Source organism: Ovis aries, chromosome 9 (assembly GCF_016772045.2).
Source record: "Ovis aries strain OAR_USU_Benz2616 breed Rambouillet chromosome 9, ARS-UI_Ramb_v3.0, whole genome shotgun sequence".
Lineage (NCBI taxonomy): Eukaryota > Metazoa > Chordata > Mammalia > Artiodactyla > Bovidae > Ovis > Ovis aries.
This window is the reverse complement of record NC_056062.1, coordinates 22,124,207-22,137,444: the sequence shown is the minus strand read 5'-3', so window position 1 is coordinate 22,137,444 and position 13,238 is coordinate 22,124,207. Positions and strand designations below refer to the sequence as shown.

The window sequence follows — 13,238 nt, the reverse complement described above, 5'->3', positions numbered from 1 at the left end:
GGCATGTGGGATCTAGTTCCCTGAGCAGGGATGGAACCCAGGGCCCCTGCATTGGGAGCAGGGAGTCTTAGCCACTGGACCACCAGGGAAGGCCCTTGCTGTTGCTCAGTTGCATCCAACTCTTTGTGATCTCAGGGACTGCAGAATGCCAGGCTTCCTTGTCCTTCACCATCTCCCAGAGTTTGCTCAGACTCATGTCCATTGAGTCAAGGATGCCATCCAACAATTTCATCCTCTATCACCCTCTTCTCCTCTGCCCTCAATCTCTCCTTCCATCAAGCTCTTTGTATCAGGTGGCCAAAGTATTGGAGCTTCAGCTTTAGCATCATTCCTTGCCTGTTACTCCAGGTGTCTCTTGACTAGGGAAGTCCCTACTTGATCCTTTTAATCTCACTTCAAACACCCCCATCACCAGAAAGCCTACTCTGGTATCCTCTCTTTCCCTTAAGGAAAGAGAGTTTTTGTATTAATCTTTTGTATTTGCAGAGCAGGTACTGTGTACCTAGAGCATCTTGCAACCCAGCACCCACAATTTTTCAGGCCGGCTGGGGGACAAATGATGTCTACAGAATAGTGTGAGAGTGACATTTATGTGTCAGCCTTCTTCAGGGTGTTGGGGTGAGAGCTCCAAAAAAGCTGATTGGGATCTCTGCCCTCCTGGACCGTACATTTCAGTTTAGGGAGATCAGTTAACTCAAAGTTAGGTTTCTCATCTACAAAATGAGAATTACAACAGTAGCCACTGCAGACAGCAGTCTGAATGGTCATAGAGAAGGTGCTCACAGCCTCTGGTTCATGGTAGAACTTTGAGAATTGTTACCCATTATCTGCCTAGAAAGCTTGCATTTCTGAAGTTTTGGTTGATTTCTGTGAAACACAGCTACGTTGCTAACAGTAACATTTCTGGCTGAGGCAACAGGAACAAACACTACAACCTTCATTCTGCTTCAGTGATTAACTAGCTGGGTGGCCTTGGGCAAACTGCTTGAAGTCTCTGATTCTCATTTTCCCCAGACTTAAAAATGCAGGCACAAATAGACAAATGCTGTAAGCTTCTACTTTATGAGGTTCTAATAGTCAAAATTAGAGAGATAGAGAGTAGAATGGTGGTTGCCAGGGACTGGAGAGAGGGAGAAAAGGGAGTTACTCTTGAATGGGTGTAGAGTTTCAGTTTTATAAGATGGAAAGATTTATGGAGATGGAAGGTGGTGATAGTTGCACACCATGATGAATTTATTTAATACCACGGAAGTGTATGCTTATGGTGGTCACCATGAGCTGACCCTATTCAACACCCCCATCGCCTCTCCTCTCCTCTCTCTCAACGCCGTGTCAATCAGACATCACACCAGCACCCCACCCAAACTGTGTTTGTCGAGGTCTGCATGACTCCTGCGCAGCTAAACCTCCGCTCACACTGCCTCTCAGTGGCACTTGGTGGCAGCAGTAGCTCATTGTCTCCGTGAGATGAGTCTGCCCTTGGCATCTCAACACCACAGTCTCCTGTCTTCTATTTCATCACCTGCTTCTGCTCAGCCTCTTCTGCTGGTTTCTCCTCGTCTTCCTGACCTCTTGGTGTTGTAGGTACAGTCCTTAGGTGTCTGCTCGTCTCTATACTTGTTCACAAGGAGATAGCACCTTGTTTCATGGTTTTGAATGTTATATGTAAATTGTCAAGTCGATAGATAGATAGATTGATAACCTTCAACCCTAAATAACCCCCTTAACTACATGCTCACTACTGAACATATTGCTAGATGCCTTGTATGTAGCTCAGATTTAATATGCAAAAGGCCATATGCAAAAACTAGCCTCTTCTCTAATCTACTCCCATCTCAATTAATGATATCTTCATTCTTCCAGTCACTCAGATAAAATCTATATAATCTCCCTGGCTTCTTCTCCTTCTTCTACACCTTACATTCAATCTATCAGCAAATCCTGTCATTTCTACACTTAAAACGCATTCTTACCACCTCCATCACTCTGGTTCAAGCCACTCTTGGCTCTCGCCTGGATTATTGCTAAGCTAGGATTGCTCTTGATTAAGCTCCTTGCCTCTGCCCCTGCCTCATTCAGTGTATTCTTAATACAGCAGCTCGAGAAGCCCTACTTAGCATCCATCAAATCTTGTCATCCCTCTACTCAAAATCCTGCACTAACTTCCTGTCTTTTACTTTCAGAGTAAAAGCAAGTGTCCTTATAATGGCCCAGGAGGCTGTCCATGATTTGATCTCTATAATTTCTCTATTTCATCTCTATTTCCTCTGCTAACCCCCTTTTCTCTCCACTGGCCTGGGGCTGACCTGCCTGGAAGCAGAAAATAAATTGCGGGGGATGTTTTCATACTTGATGTGGAGGCAGGATACGAGGACAATTGGATTTTTCTCAGGGGAGACCTCTTACACATCTTCAGTGTGGGGAGGCCACTGGGTCCCCGGTCAGCTGGTTGCCTGAGCTCATTGTTGGAAGCCCACATTGTTAGGAACAATAACTGGCTCCGGGGAGGACCTGGGATGCAAGACTGTGAATGGGCTTTTGCTCCATTTATGCAGATGGAAAGGGATTTTCTCAGGGATATAATTTTTAGGCTCTTTCTCTGACTGTCATACAGTCACCTGAGACCGGAGGTGGGTGTATTTCACTGTGGGAGGGACACATGTTTGCAGACTGGATGCTCTTCTCAACCGTAGGTCAGTCTCAGGCCTTCACAATAACAAATGTGGACCTTGGAACTGAAGGATGACCTTCCAGCAGAACTTATACCCTGCTTCCTAGAAGTTACAGGTATTGTTTTAATAATGAATAAGTTTGTGGCCACCATGACCAGCTTGCCCAGTGTTCGCCAACATTGTCCTCTGATTTAGAGTGATTTGTGGCAACCTGGCTGGGTTTTTGCTTCCCTGGGTATATGGGGGATTTTCAGGCAGGCTTAGGTGCTACATGTTGTTGTTGCCCTGCCTATTTTCTGCCCTGTGGTCAGAGCACTCAGACAGCTCATCACCTCCGCTGGTTGCATCTCTGCTCCTTTGCCTTTGAGATTTTGCCCTGGGGAGCTTGCTCAGCTGTAGCCCAGGAAACTGACAGAGGAGGGCATTTAATGCCCCAGGGCAACCCTCCACCAGGGAAAAACAGGGCTGAGTGCATGAATGCCCATACACCTGTCTTCAGGTGGAACAATTCTTTGGGACACTTCGCATGGGTTCACAGGGAGTTCCTGGTGGAAATGAGCCCAGTTACCCACAAGGCAGTTCATTCTTTACTGACTATTCTCCGTCCCTGTTTCAGTCTCTCCACTTTTTCCAAATAAACTACTTGCACCCAATATCCTGTCTCTATTCTTATGGAAACCCAATTTAGGCAGCCAGTGAGGCAAGTTTAAGATAGAGTCAAAACCTTTCACTCACTGAGGACTTGCTGAGTGCTAGATCCTTCAGGAGGATAATGACCCCTCAAGGCACGCATTTCCCTCCTCACTTTACAGATGATAAACCAAGACAGAAAAAGGTTAAGTAATGCTCCCAGAGTTCCCTGCTCCAACACCCCGTCTCTCAAGAGAAATCATCCCTTCCAGCTGTACTGACTATAGCGGGAGACAATCTGACGTGAGCTTCTCTCATTTCCCCTCCGTCGACTTACAGTCTCTCTGAGTCCCTGCCTGGTCTTCCTTCCACATGGTCTAGGAGGTGAAACTTCTCCAAAGGAGCACTGTCTTGAGACTTCCCTGGTGGTCCGCTGGCTAAGACTCTCCACTCTCCATGTAAGGCGCCCAGGTTCGATCCTTGGTCAAGGAACTGGATCCTACAAGCTGCAATTAGGAGTTCTCATTCCGCAATTAAATAACCCGAATACTGCAAGGAAGATCAAAGATCCTGGGTGCTGCAACTAAGACCTGGCACAGCCAAATAAATAAATAAATATTTTAAAAAACCCAAACAAAGAACTGTCCTTACTTGTCACTCTGTGTCATTGATGAAGCGAAAAACATTATGCCACACAGTCATTGAAATGTCTATTTATTAATAAGTGGTGCAGTATTCATTTAAGAGAGAACATAAAAAATCAGGTAAGAATTGTTTGCATAATATATATGGAAATCAACCTAGTAAAGTTGTTCAAAGATTGGACACAGCCAGAATATAAATTACACATACAGTTTAAAAATTACAGGAAATCATATTATAAAGAGCACTAAAGGCCACTTGTGGAAGAGTTGTGTTCCCGTGTAAGCCAGAATGTGAAGAAAGCCTACTTGTTAGCATGGAGACAAATTCAGGGAGCAAGGCACCAGAATTCTATGCCGTAAAAGGGGGTTAAAGAAAATACAATCCAAAATCAGATACAGTGGATTCATGTCGCTGGAAACTTCCATGTGCTCGTCAAAGACTGGTATTTTCCATCACTCCTACATTACGAAGAGGAAAAAGTACAAGAAGAGCCATATCGCACTGGAAGCAATGTGGAAAGCATTTTCCTTTAAAACGGGGAAGGATTGACAAGCCTGATGAAGCTGGCCCATCTAAGGTGATTTTCAGGATGAGTCAGGGCCTACCTTGCATTTCTAACAGCAAAGCCTCTGACACCTGACAAGATAGCAGCCCCCAGTCTGGGAACTTGGCCTCCCACCAAGTTGACTCTGAACCCTCAGAGGAACTTTGGAGGTGAAGCTATCCTCCCCTCCCTTAGAGCAGGATTCAGAGGGAAAATAAGAGCCCAATTATCAGATCAGGTTGGCTTCTCCTGGGAACCTTGATCTTTTCATATCGAGAAAGAAAAACGCAAACTATTCTGAGCGTTTGGCCTCCCAGAGAGTGTTTCTGAAGACCCAACTGTTTCTGCAGGATTTCAAAGCCCTGGAATAAAGGGGCAGTCTATAGAGACAAAAGACCAGAGTCGGGAGGGAGGGACATTTGAACTTGTTTGGTTAAAACAATGAAAGGAGATCCTTGGGGATAAAGAACAAGGGGCACTTGTGGGATTATCCATAGCCATACCAAACTCCCAGAACTAGTGAATTCCAACATGAACCAGATAGACAACTTATGTGGCATCTCCCGCCGACAGCTAGAATGTAAAATCACTCAAAAGAACAGGCGGGACCACCAAATAGCAAGGCGAACAGTCAGGGCAAGAATCACTCCTCTCTCTAGAGACCCAACGGGACTGCAATCATTCTACTGGAAAGGTGACAGGGTGGAGGAGGGCAAGACTTTGTGAAAGATCCCAGGGCCTGTCTGGGAGCATTTCCATTGACCTGGGAGACTTGGGATGGGGAGAAGCAATGGGCTTTGGAGGTACATGGGTTTTTGTTGAGGGCTTCTCATTCTCAGCTTCAGCTTGCTCATCTACAATGTGGAAATGGTAACACTTCCTTGGTGGGATTGTGATGAGGATTGCATGAACTCGAGAGAGAGAACTGTGATGTCCCATGCCACTCCAAGTGAGAGATCAGGGCATGTTCCCCTCTCCCCCTTCCCTGACCACAGTCTTGTGGGCAGAGGAAGAGAATAGAACATTGAAAGAAAACATCCTCTTATTATGTCTTACTCTGGGATGTCAAATTGTATAGTCCATTTGACAAGTCTAAGAGGAATTATAGATATATTCCTAATCTGTGGGAAAGGCTTTTGACTGCTCAATTATAAGTCACACTCAGGTTATTCTTACAAAGAGCCCATTTTTGATTTATTTCTCTCTGAAACTTATTTCAACCCCAGACAGTCTTTTAAAAACACTGGGTCACCTACTGCCATCCAAGAGCTTGACCATCTTTCTATCTCTTAGGAGCTCCTGGTTCTGCCTGATTCAGGAGAAATGAATATTCTGCTACTAGGTTTAACAAGGGCTGTGGGGCAGCCCTACTGAATTCTGGAAAATCTATACCAAGCGCAGCTTGAATGGAAATCACTGTGGAAATCCTCCTTTGAGCCGACAAGAGGCTTGTTCATTTCCTGAAACAATTTTCTAGTTACACTTACAGTTATACCTGCAGTTAAATTCTGTTTGCTTCTTTGTAGTTTTGGTGAAGACACCAGAATACTAGGCTGTGATATGAACAAGACAGACATTCTGGGACAAAGCAAGAGGGAATAGGCTGTGCCCAGGGAAGACCCAGAGAGCCCCATGCAAAGGGACAACTTTAGTAGACCTGGTGACTTAGGGTCAAATAGTTGCCCAAAGAAATCACATCCCATTTCTTAAACTCAAGTTGATAATTTTTTTTTTTTTTCCCTCCTGAGGAGAAATCCCGGTAAATGGGTTTATAGATAAGGATATAGTCTGAGACATGACTCAGAAGCTGAATGGGTCTAAGCGATGCACCAAAGAGATGAACCGGTCTATGCGGGGCAGGACACAGAGGGGACAAAGTGGGAGTGGTCAGGGGAGGGGAGGGGAGGAGGGCTCTTCTTTCCTTTTCTCAACTGCTCACAGCAGCAGTGGTATTTCTACGCCTTTGAAAACAGCAGGGTTTTGGAAGAAGGAATGATGTCATCTTTTGAGGCATAGGATCCTCAATCATATTTGAGATGGGAAGATGTCTCAAATATGTGTCTGCTTTTGCAGTTGCTCCAGTGGGCCGGGAAGTTTTCTCTCATCTCCTGGGCTCAAGAGCAATGCTCTATTCTCACTGGGTATTTCACTCTTAGTTTTTGGTCTCTAACATCTGGTCTAGGAGTTAGGAGATCTGAGTTCCAGACTCTGTGACACAATCACTCATTTAGTCACTATGATTTCCTTGGCTCTGAGCTTCTGCTTCTTGATATAAAAAGAGAAGTGGTTTTTTTGGGTGACTGAGGTCTCTTCTCATTCTGAGCATCTAAAAGTCTATGAAATTCTACTTTCCTGCATCTATGATAATAGAGGAAAATACTAGTCACATTTTCCCCCAGGCATGCTGGAGCTGAGACTGTTCAAAGCTGAGAACAAAGCCCCCTGGGGAGGGTTTCAGCAGACGTAAACTCTTTCTTGGATGCTCTCCACTCAATTTCTAGCATTTGTCTCATAGACATCATGGCACAATTGACTTTCCTTGTTGAAACCACCCATCTCTTTATATGTAATTATTTCTATTTGACTTTACCACCTACAAACAGTGTGTTCCAGGGAACTTCCACTGGGATCCGACAGTCCTGGTCTCCTCCTTCTGACATTCCTGCTCTTCTTTATTTTGATGGAAAAAGGAAGCATTTTTATCTCTAGAGATGTCCTTATTTAAATGGCAATTGTGAAAGCGCTTGATCCTGTTGTGTACAAATTGGTATTGTATCTTCACCACTGTTTCTCAGAAAAAGATTTTCTAGCGTAAATTTTGAGTTCATGAGTTACAGCAAAGATTCAGGCAATGGAATCTACATATTCTGTAAAAAAAATGAACATGAATGGTAGTCACCCAGATATGGCAGTCTCTGTACTACAGGTTTTATCTATATGAATTAGCTGTTTTGAAAATGAAAATTTGCCAGAAAAGCCAAACTTGTTTGAATATAACTCAAATCTTCATCCAGGGCATCTCTATACCCTCCCCAGCTCTAGGCATTTTCCACTGCTTGTTTCCTAAAGCACTAAATCTATGCAGAGAGTCTCCGCTTCTGACCTGGGCCTTGTGCTACCTGCTACCTGATTTAGGCTCAGGTTTAAATAGTGTAGTATCAATAACACAGGAACTTTGGGTTGATTTCAATACAAAGAAAGAACTTACAGTCTGTTCGAAAGTTCATCCTGAAACAAACAAGCCTTGAAAGACAAGTGAGGGCAATGGGGCAGATTCCTCAGAGTGCCTGGGGTTCAGAAAGCAAAGACAGTCCTGTGGTTCTAGGTGCCTTGTGGGTGGATTCTAGGGAAACCAAGAGCAGCTACTTGGCATCTTCTGGAGGAAGCCTGGGCTGAGAATAGCAGACTGTTCAAAATTCAGTTGACATTTTAGGACACTGGACACGGCTCTTCTCTTGGCCCAGAAGAACCTCGTCTATAGGTTTCTAGAAGCTTTTCTCTTGAAACAGATGCTGTATATTGGTCCTTACTATAAGCATCTCTTGGTCAACACAACGAAATGAAACTCAGTTCCTTGCCTGGTGTCCATTATGGCAGCAATCTGGTGAGGAAGATAAAGCATTTCTCCAAGAACCTTCTCAGATGTTTTAAAAACTCTCCTTCCACAGCTTATCTGGAGTCATAAAGTCCAAAGCATGGAACTTAAAGTCCCTGTAGGACCCATTTGGCCTTTCCTGAGCTGATGGGGTTGTGACTACTTCGATGCAGAGTTTTTACTTCCACGTTCTTCCATGTTCAAGCTCTTACTGATTCCTTGGAAGCATTCCTGTCTATATAAAATTGTCTGCAGGGATGAAATGAGGTTCTTTCCACTTTTGGTAGACACAGTTTGAAGGGATCTTTAATAATTCAAGGCCACTAGAGTCCTAGATTTTGATATTTTTCTTATCTCTGAATATCTGGTGCATTGTGCAGTAGAGACAGCGGTGCTTAATAAATCTTGGCAATGAACAAACAAATGAGTGTTTTTATCACACTTATTTGAGTGGCATAGAATTATGACAATGATCTTGGCCAGTTATGAGCAGCTCCTGTTATATTAGCATTAACAATTAATAATGTCTATAAGTAATTATTCTTTCAACTCACAGTGTCTTAGGAACTAACTGCCTTGAACAAAATAATCATTCGATGCATACTGTTGATTAATGAACTCATTGACCTATAGTATCTTAGGATCATCTGGCTTTGTTTTCATGACAATTAGAGCTTTATAACATCAATGCTATATCTAATAAATCTGATCTCTCAGCTTCCAGAACAAACACAGTTAGTAAATAGAACTTTTTCAATTTGATGGGGTTTTCCCCCCCTTTTCCTCTCACAATTAAAAAAAAAAATACATCCAGAATTTGTTTGTGTGCTAGTCTTTGATACTTCAAACTGTGATCTCAAGTACTTTCTTCTCAGCCAATAGGATCACCTTTAACCTAACATTTGGAAAGTGGATTTATCTAGTTAATTTTGATACTACTAAAAGAGGACCTCTTAAAATTTGCATATATCATGTTGTAACATACAGAGATTGAATGCACATGATGCAGTTTCCCTTGAGAAAGTCATATTTAGTTCTTATAATGGAATTAATTTGTGATTATTTCATGAAGTTTTGCTGAACCACTGTACTTTCTTGGGTAAACTTCAGAACCACTGGTATATCCGAGGTAGAATAATCTCAGATAAACCACTGGTATATCTGAAGTAGAATAATCTTGGTAGAATAATCTCAATTTACCATTAATCTTGGTAATGGTTATTTACCAATTCTGTTGGATTATTCCAGCATTCTGCTTCTTGGTTTGACAAAAAGATGTTTGTGGAAGCACATAATGTTTCTCCTTATAACCTATGTTTAATCCTAGACCCTGAATTTCTACTTTATCAATGACAGCCATGTTGATGATGTCGTCTGTGGGCAGGCAACTCGAATAGGGTTTGGTTTGCATTTCTGGAATTTTTTTTTTTTCGAAGGGAATAGCAAAGCAAAATATTTCAGAAAATAATTTTTTCTTTTTTGTTTTCTTAGATGGGAAAGAATAGCTCTTAAGATTCTTATCATTTATTCATTCATGAAGATTAATTTGCCTTTGTCTACCCTGATACTGCATTGGGGCTATAAAATCAACACAAATCCAATCTCTGCCATCCTGGCCTTATGACTCAGCAGGGAAGCTAAATGCCTTCTTATGGTTTGGAACAAAATACAAATTCCAGTCCTTTGTCAGTTACTAAAAGAAGCTAAGGAAATCATATAACTTTGGATCCATGATGACTATTTTTAACATGAGGATGAGAAAGTCTCACTTTTCCAGTTGGGAACTCCATTGAGTTCTTGGAAAATGCCTCTACTTGTAAGATACTGAGACCAGTATGTTCTGAAGGGGTATTAATGTTAGAAAAATAATTGGCACGTTAGATGGCTCAGTCATTTTTGATGAAAGATTCCAGGAATATCAGAATCAAGAACCAAGCCCTAAGGAAGGAACATAAAGCTTATTGGGTCATGCACCCCAGTGGCACTTGCAGCCATATTATAGGGGCCAGGAGAAGGATTGAATGACCCACGCCGTTTGCCCTTCAAATGGCCAGAAAGTCCAATAGCAAACCTTAGGGGAGGGGGCTTCATGTCTGATGTATGTGCTCATTCTTCTGTATTTCCTACCTGGGACTTCAAGGTCAACACCCATCTGTTCATGGGACTCTCCATGTACAGCTTCCTTTCTGCCATTCACAGTGCCAAGGACTTCAGGCTTTGGTTGTAAGTTCCTAAAGTCAGGGGCTGACCCTTCATTATCACTGTACTCTGAGCTTTTTACAAGACACCTGTTGACATGTGGTTGAAAGAAACCCACCTCTGAGGAAGAAGCTCCTCTCTCCAGTATAGTGCAAAATCCTTGCATTAGGTAATGCTGAAGCCGTCAACCTCGTGTCTGCCACAGTCACTCTGGCTCTCGACAACAATGCGAGGGAGAGTACCGGCGGGATGCAGACATTCCAAGTCAATCAGTTTGATGGTCACCATGCCAACCATCTAAAATGGCCCTTAGACGTGTGAAGAGAGTGAGACAATAACACTGCGGTGGAGTCATTTAGCTAATTAGCCCAAGCCTAACGGAAATCTTTCCCATCAAAGTGTTTCAGAGAGCAGCGACATCTCCTAACAGGACGGCTTCCGCTTCATGCTGATACGTATACAGGAGGTCAGTGCCCTCCAGCTTGGCTGCTTACTCTTTAGCTAGTCTTATGGCTACATGTGGTTTCAAATATCTAGAGGGGTGAAACTGGATGGTTCCGGAAATTCTGCCTCTTTGCATGTCAGAAATGTTGTAGCTTCCTGGTACTGACTTGTTTTCTGGATCCGGAATGCAAAGCATCAGACAAACACGTTTTGCAATAAAAGCAGACATCCCCCTCCCACTTGGATAAAGAGTCTCCTGAGTGCTTTCTACACAACACAGAGCACAGGCATCTTGGTCCCACTGTGTGTACTGCAGAGCAGTGTCAGCAGGAGGGGACCAGGGCCTGGAGAGAGTCAGCTGACTGAGATTTGAGTCCCAGCTCTCCTGGGGGATGATGGGGGCATCCCAGCCATCACGCTTTACCTGGCCTGCAGTTTCTCATTTTTACAGGGAAGGTCCTGGACCAGATAATTTCCGTGTGCCCTCTTGACTCCAGGTCCTATTTGACTCGGACATCTTGTATGAGTGTCATAGGGAGGAATGTGAATTGGAACCTCCTCTTGAAGGCCCTGAACTTAACTCCTGCCCCGAGGGGCACCCCACTGCTGATACATTTTGTTATCTTTGGCTACATAAGTTGGGAACTATTTAATGTGCGTGTGTGTGTGCTTTCTCCCTGCCTATTCACAACTCATCCGAAATGTTACACTTGCCACCATCTTTGATAGATGAAGAAACTGGGGCATGAGAGTTGACGAGGACAGACCAAGTGAGGTCCCTCTGAGAGATTTCAGAAGGTTTTCCCAGCTTTTCCTTAATAAAATAATTTTGTAATTCTTAGTTTGGCAGATATGATGCTAGCTCATTCCTGCCCTCACATTTTAGCTCAAGAGGCAATCTCCTTGGTACATGATGCTTTTTTGTTGAGGGAACTATTTGCTTGCTGAAGAAAACAACTAATCATTGGAGTGTTTTACACAAAGGGGTGGTGATGTGAGAAGCAACGGAAATGACTTTCTCTGCTTACCAAACCAAAACCCAAAGCAGCCAACCACACAGACACACAGCACGGCTCATCCATAATTTCTCCCTGTACTGGTCCAGTCATGATTCAAAGTAAGAACAGCGGATAAATGTGTGTCCTAAAGAGGTTAGCGGTACCATTTTATATAGTGTAAAGTCATGCAAACCATGCTTGAAAGGAAGCGGCTTCACTGTGGTGACCGGGGGAGGTAAAAGGCCACGACAAGCCCCCGCCCAGGTGGGGCCACCACGCACATGCATGCGTTTGATGCAGCCCCCGGTGATCTCACGGGGATGTGGCGGGTGTGAGAGCAAGTGAGCTATACAAAGTTTGTCTACATTACAAGAAGGAGTCAGCCCACGACCCCTTTTTTAAGTGGGCTTGCCGGAAGGGGTCCATATCGAATCAGAAATGCCATCCCCCGTGGACGACAGAGGCATGGAGCCACTGGGCGTGAAGGGGTCGGTGTCCGTGTCCGTCTCACCCTCGGCCAGGTACCGTTTCTCCCTCATCCAGCTCGATCCCCCGCTCGGGCCAAACGCATAATCGTCTCTGTCCTGGGAGATGCTGAAGCCACTGGGCGAGCGTTCCAGCTCCTCGTGGTTGACTGACATCAGGGACAGGGGCGTGTCGCTGTCCCGGGTGATGCTGCGCCTTTGCCGGGGGGAGACTCGGTCCGAGCAGGGGCCGTGCAGTTCCGCTTGGGAGCGGTAGCTCCCTCGGGAGTCGAGAAGCGTCAAGATAGGCAGGACGGTGGGCCTTTCCATATAGGTGGTTGCATGACCCTTTCCAGAACTGGGTCCCCCTAGGGGCAGGTTCACAGGGTCGTGGGCAAAAAACCCATAGGGGCCGACTTTGTCGACGGGCACCTGGTGGAAGCTGTAGGGGGCATCGGGGGCGCCCGTTTCGGAATAGTTACAGATGATGGTTTTCAAGTCCGCATCCCTGTGGTCCTCTTTCCGCTCGGCCTCGGCGGGCGAGGAGGCCCCCTTGCTCGGGGAGAAGCCGGCGACGTGCACCTGGAGCCGTTCCATGTGCTGCAGATGCATATCCACCAGGAAATCCAGTTTCTTCCCCATGTCGTGAACCTGGAAAACACAAGGAATTGGGAATCACTGCTTTCTCTGGGCCAGCGGGTACTTGTTATTGGTGGTGAGGAAAAACCATAGCGTTTACTTTCCAGAAAGGAAAAGGGTTCTTGTGGTAAGTCATAATCATCATAACAGTTGACTGTTGTGTATCTCTCGATTTTGAGCTTTGTGCAGGGATGCGTGCATGCGTGCTCAGTCGTTCAGTCATGTCCAATTCTGTGCCAGGCTCTTCTGTCCAAGGGATTCTCCAGGCAAGAATACTGGAGCAGGTTGCCATTTCCTTCTCCAGGGGACCTTCCTGGCCCAGGGACTGAACCCATGTCTCCTACGTCTCTTGCATTGGCAGGCGGATTCTTTACCACTGTGCCACCTGGGAAGCCTGCACAGATTTCT

General features: G+C 44.7%; 1 protein-coding gene across 1 annotated transcript in view; it reads right to left on the bottom strand.

The window, feature by feature from the left end:
• Positions 1–3,999: 3,999 nt before the first annotated feature.
• KCNQ3 (potassium voltage-gated channel subfamily Q member 3) overlaps positions 4,000–13,238 on the bottom strand; it is a 302,253-nt gene continuing 293,014 nt past the window's right edge. The window contains exon 15 of the mRNA XM_027972891.3: positions 4,000–12,842. Within this exon, the coding sequence (XP_027828692.1) occupies positions 12,126–12,842 (717 nt within the window). The 3' untranslated portion in view covers positions 4,000–12,125. The remainder of the gene's footprint in view (positions 12,843–13,238) is intronic.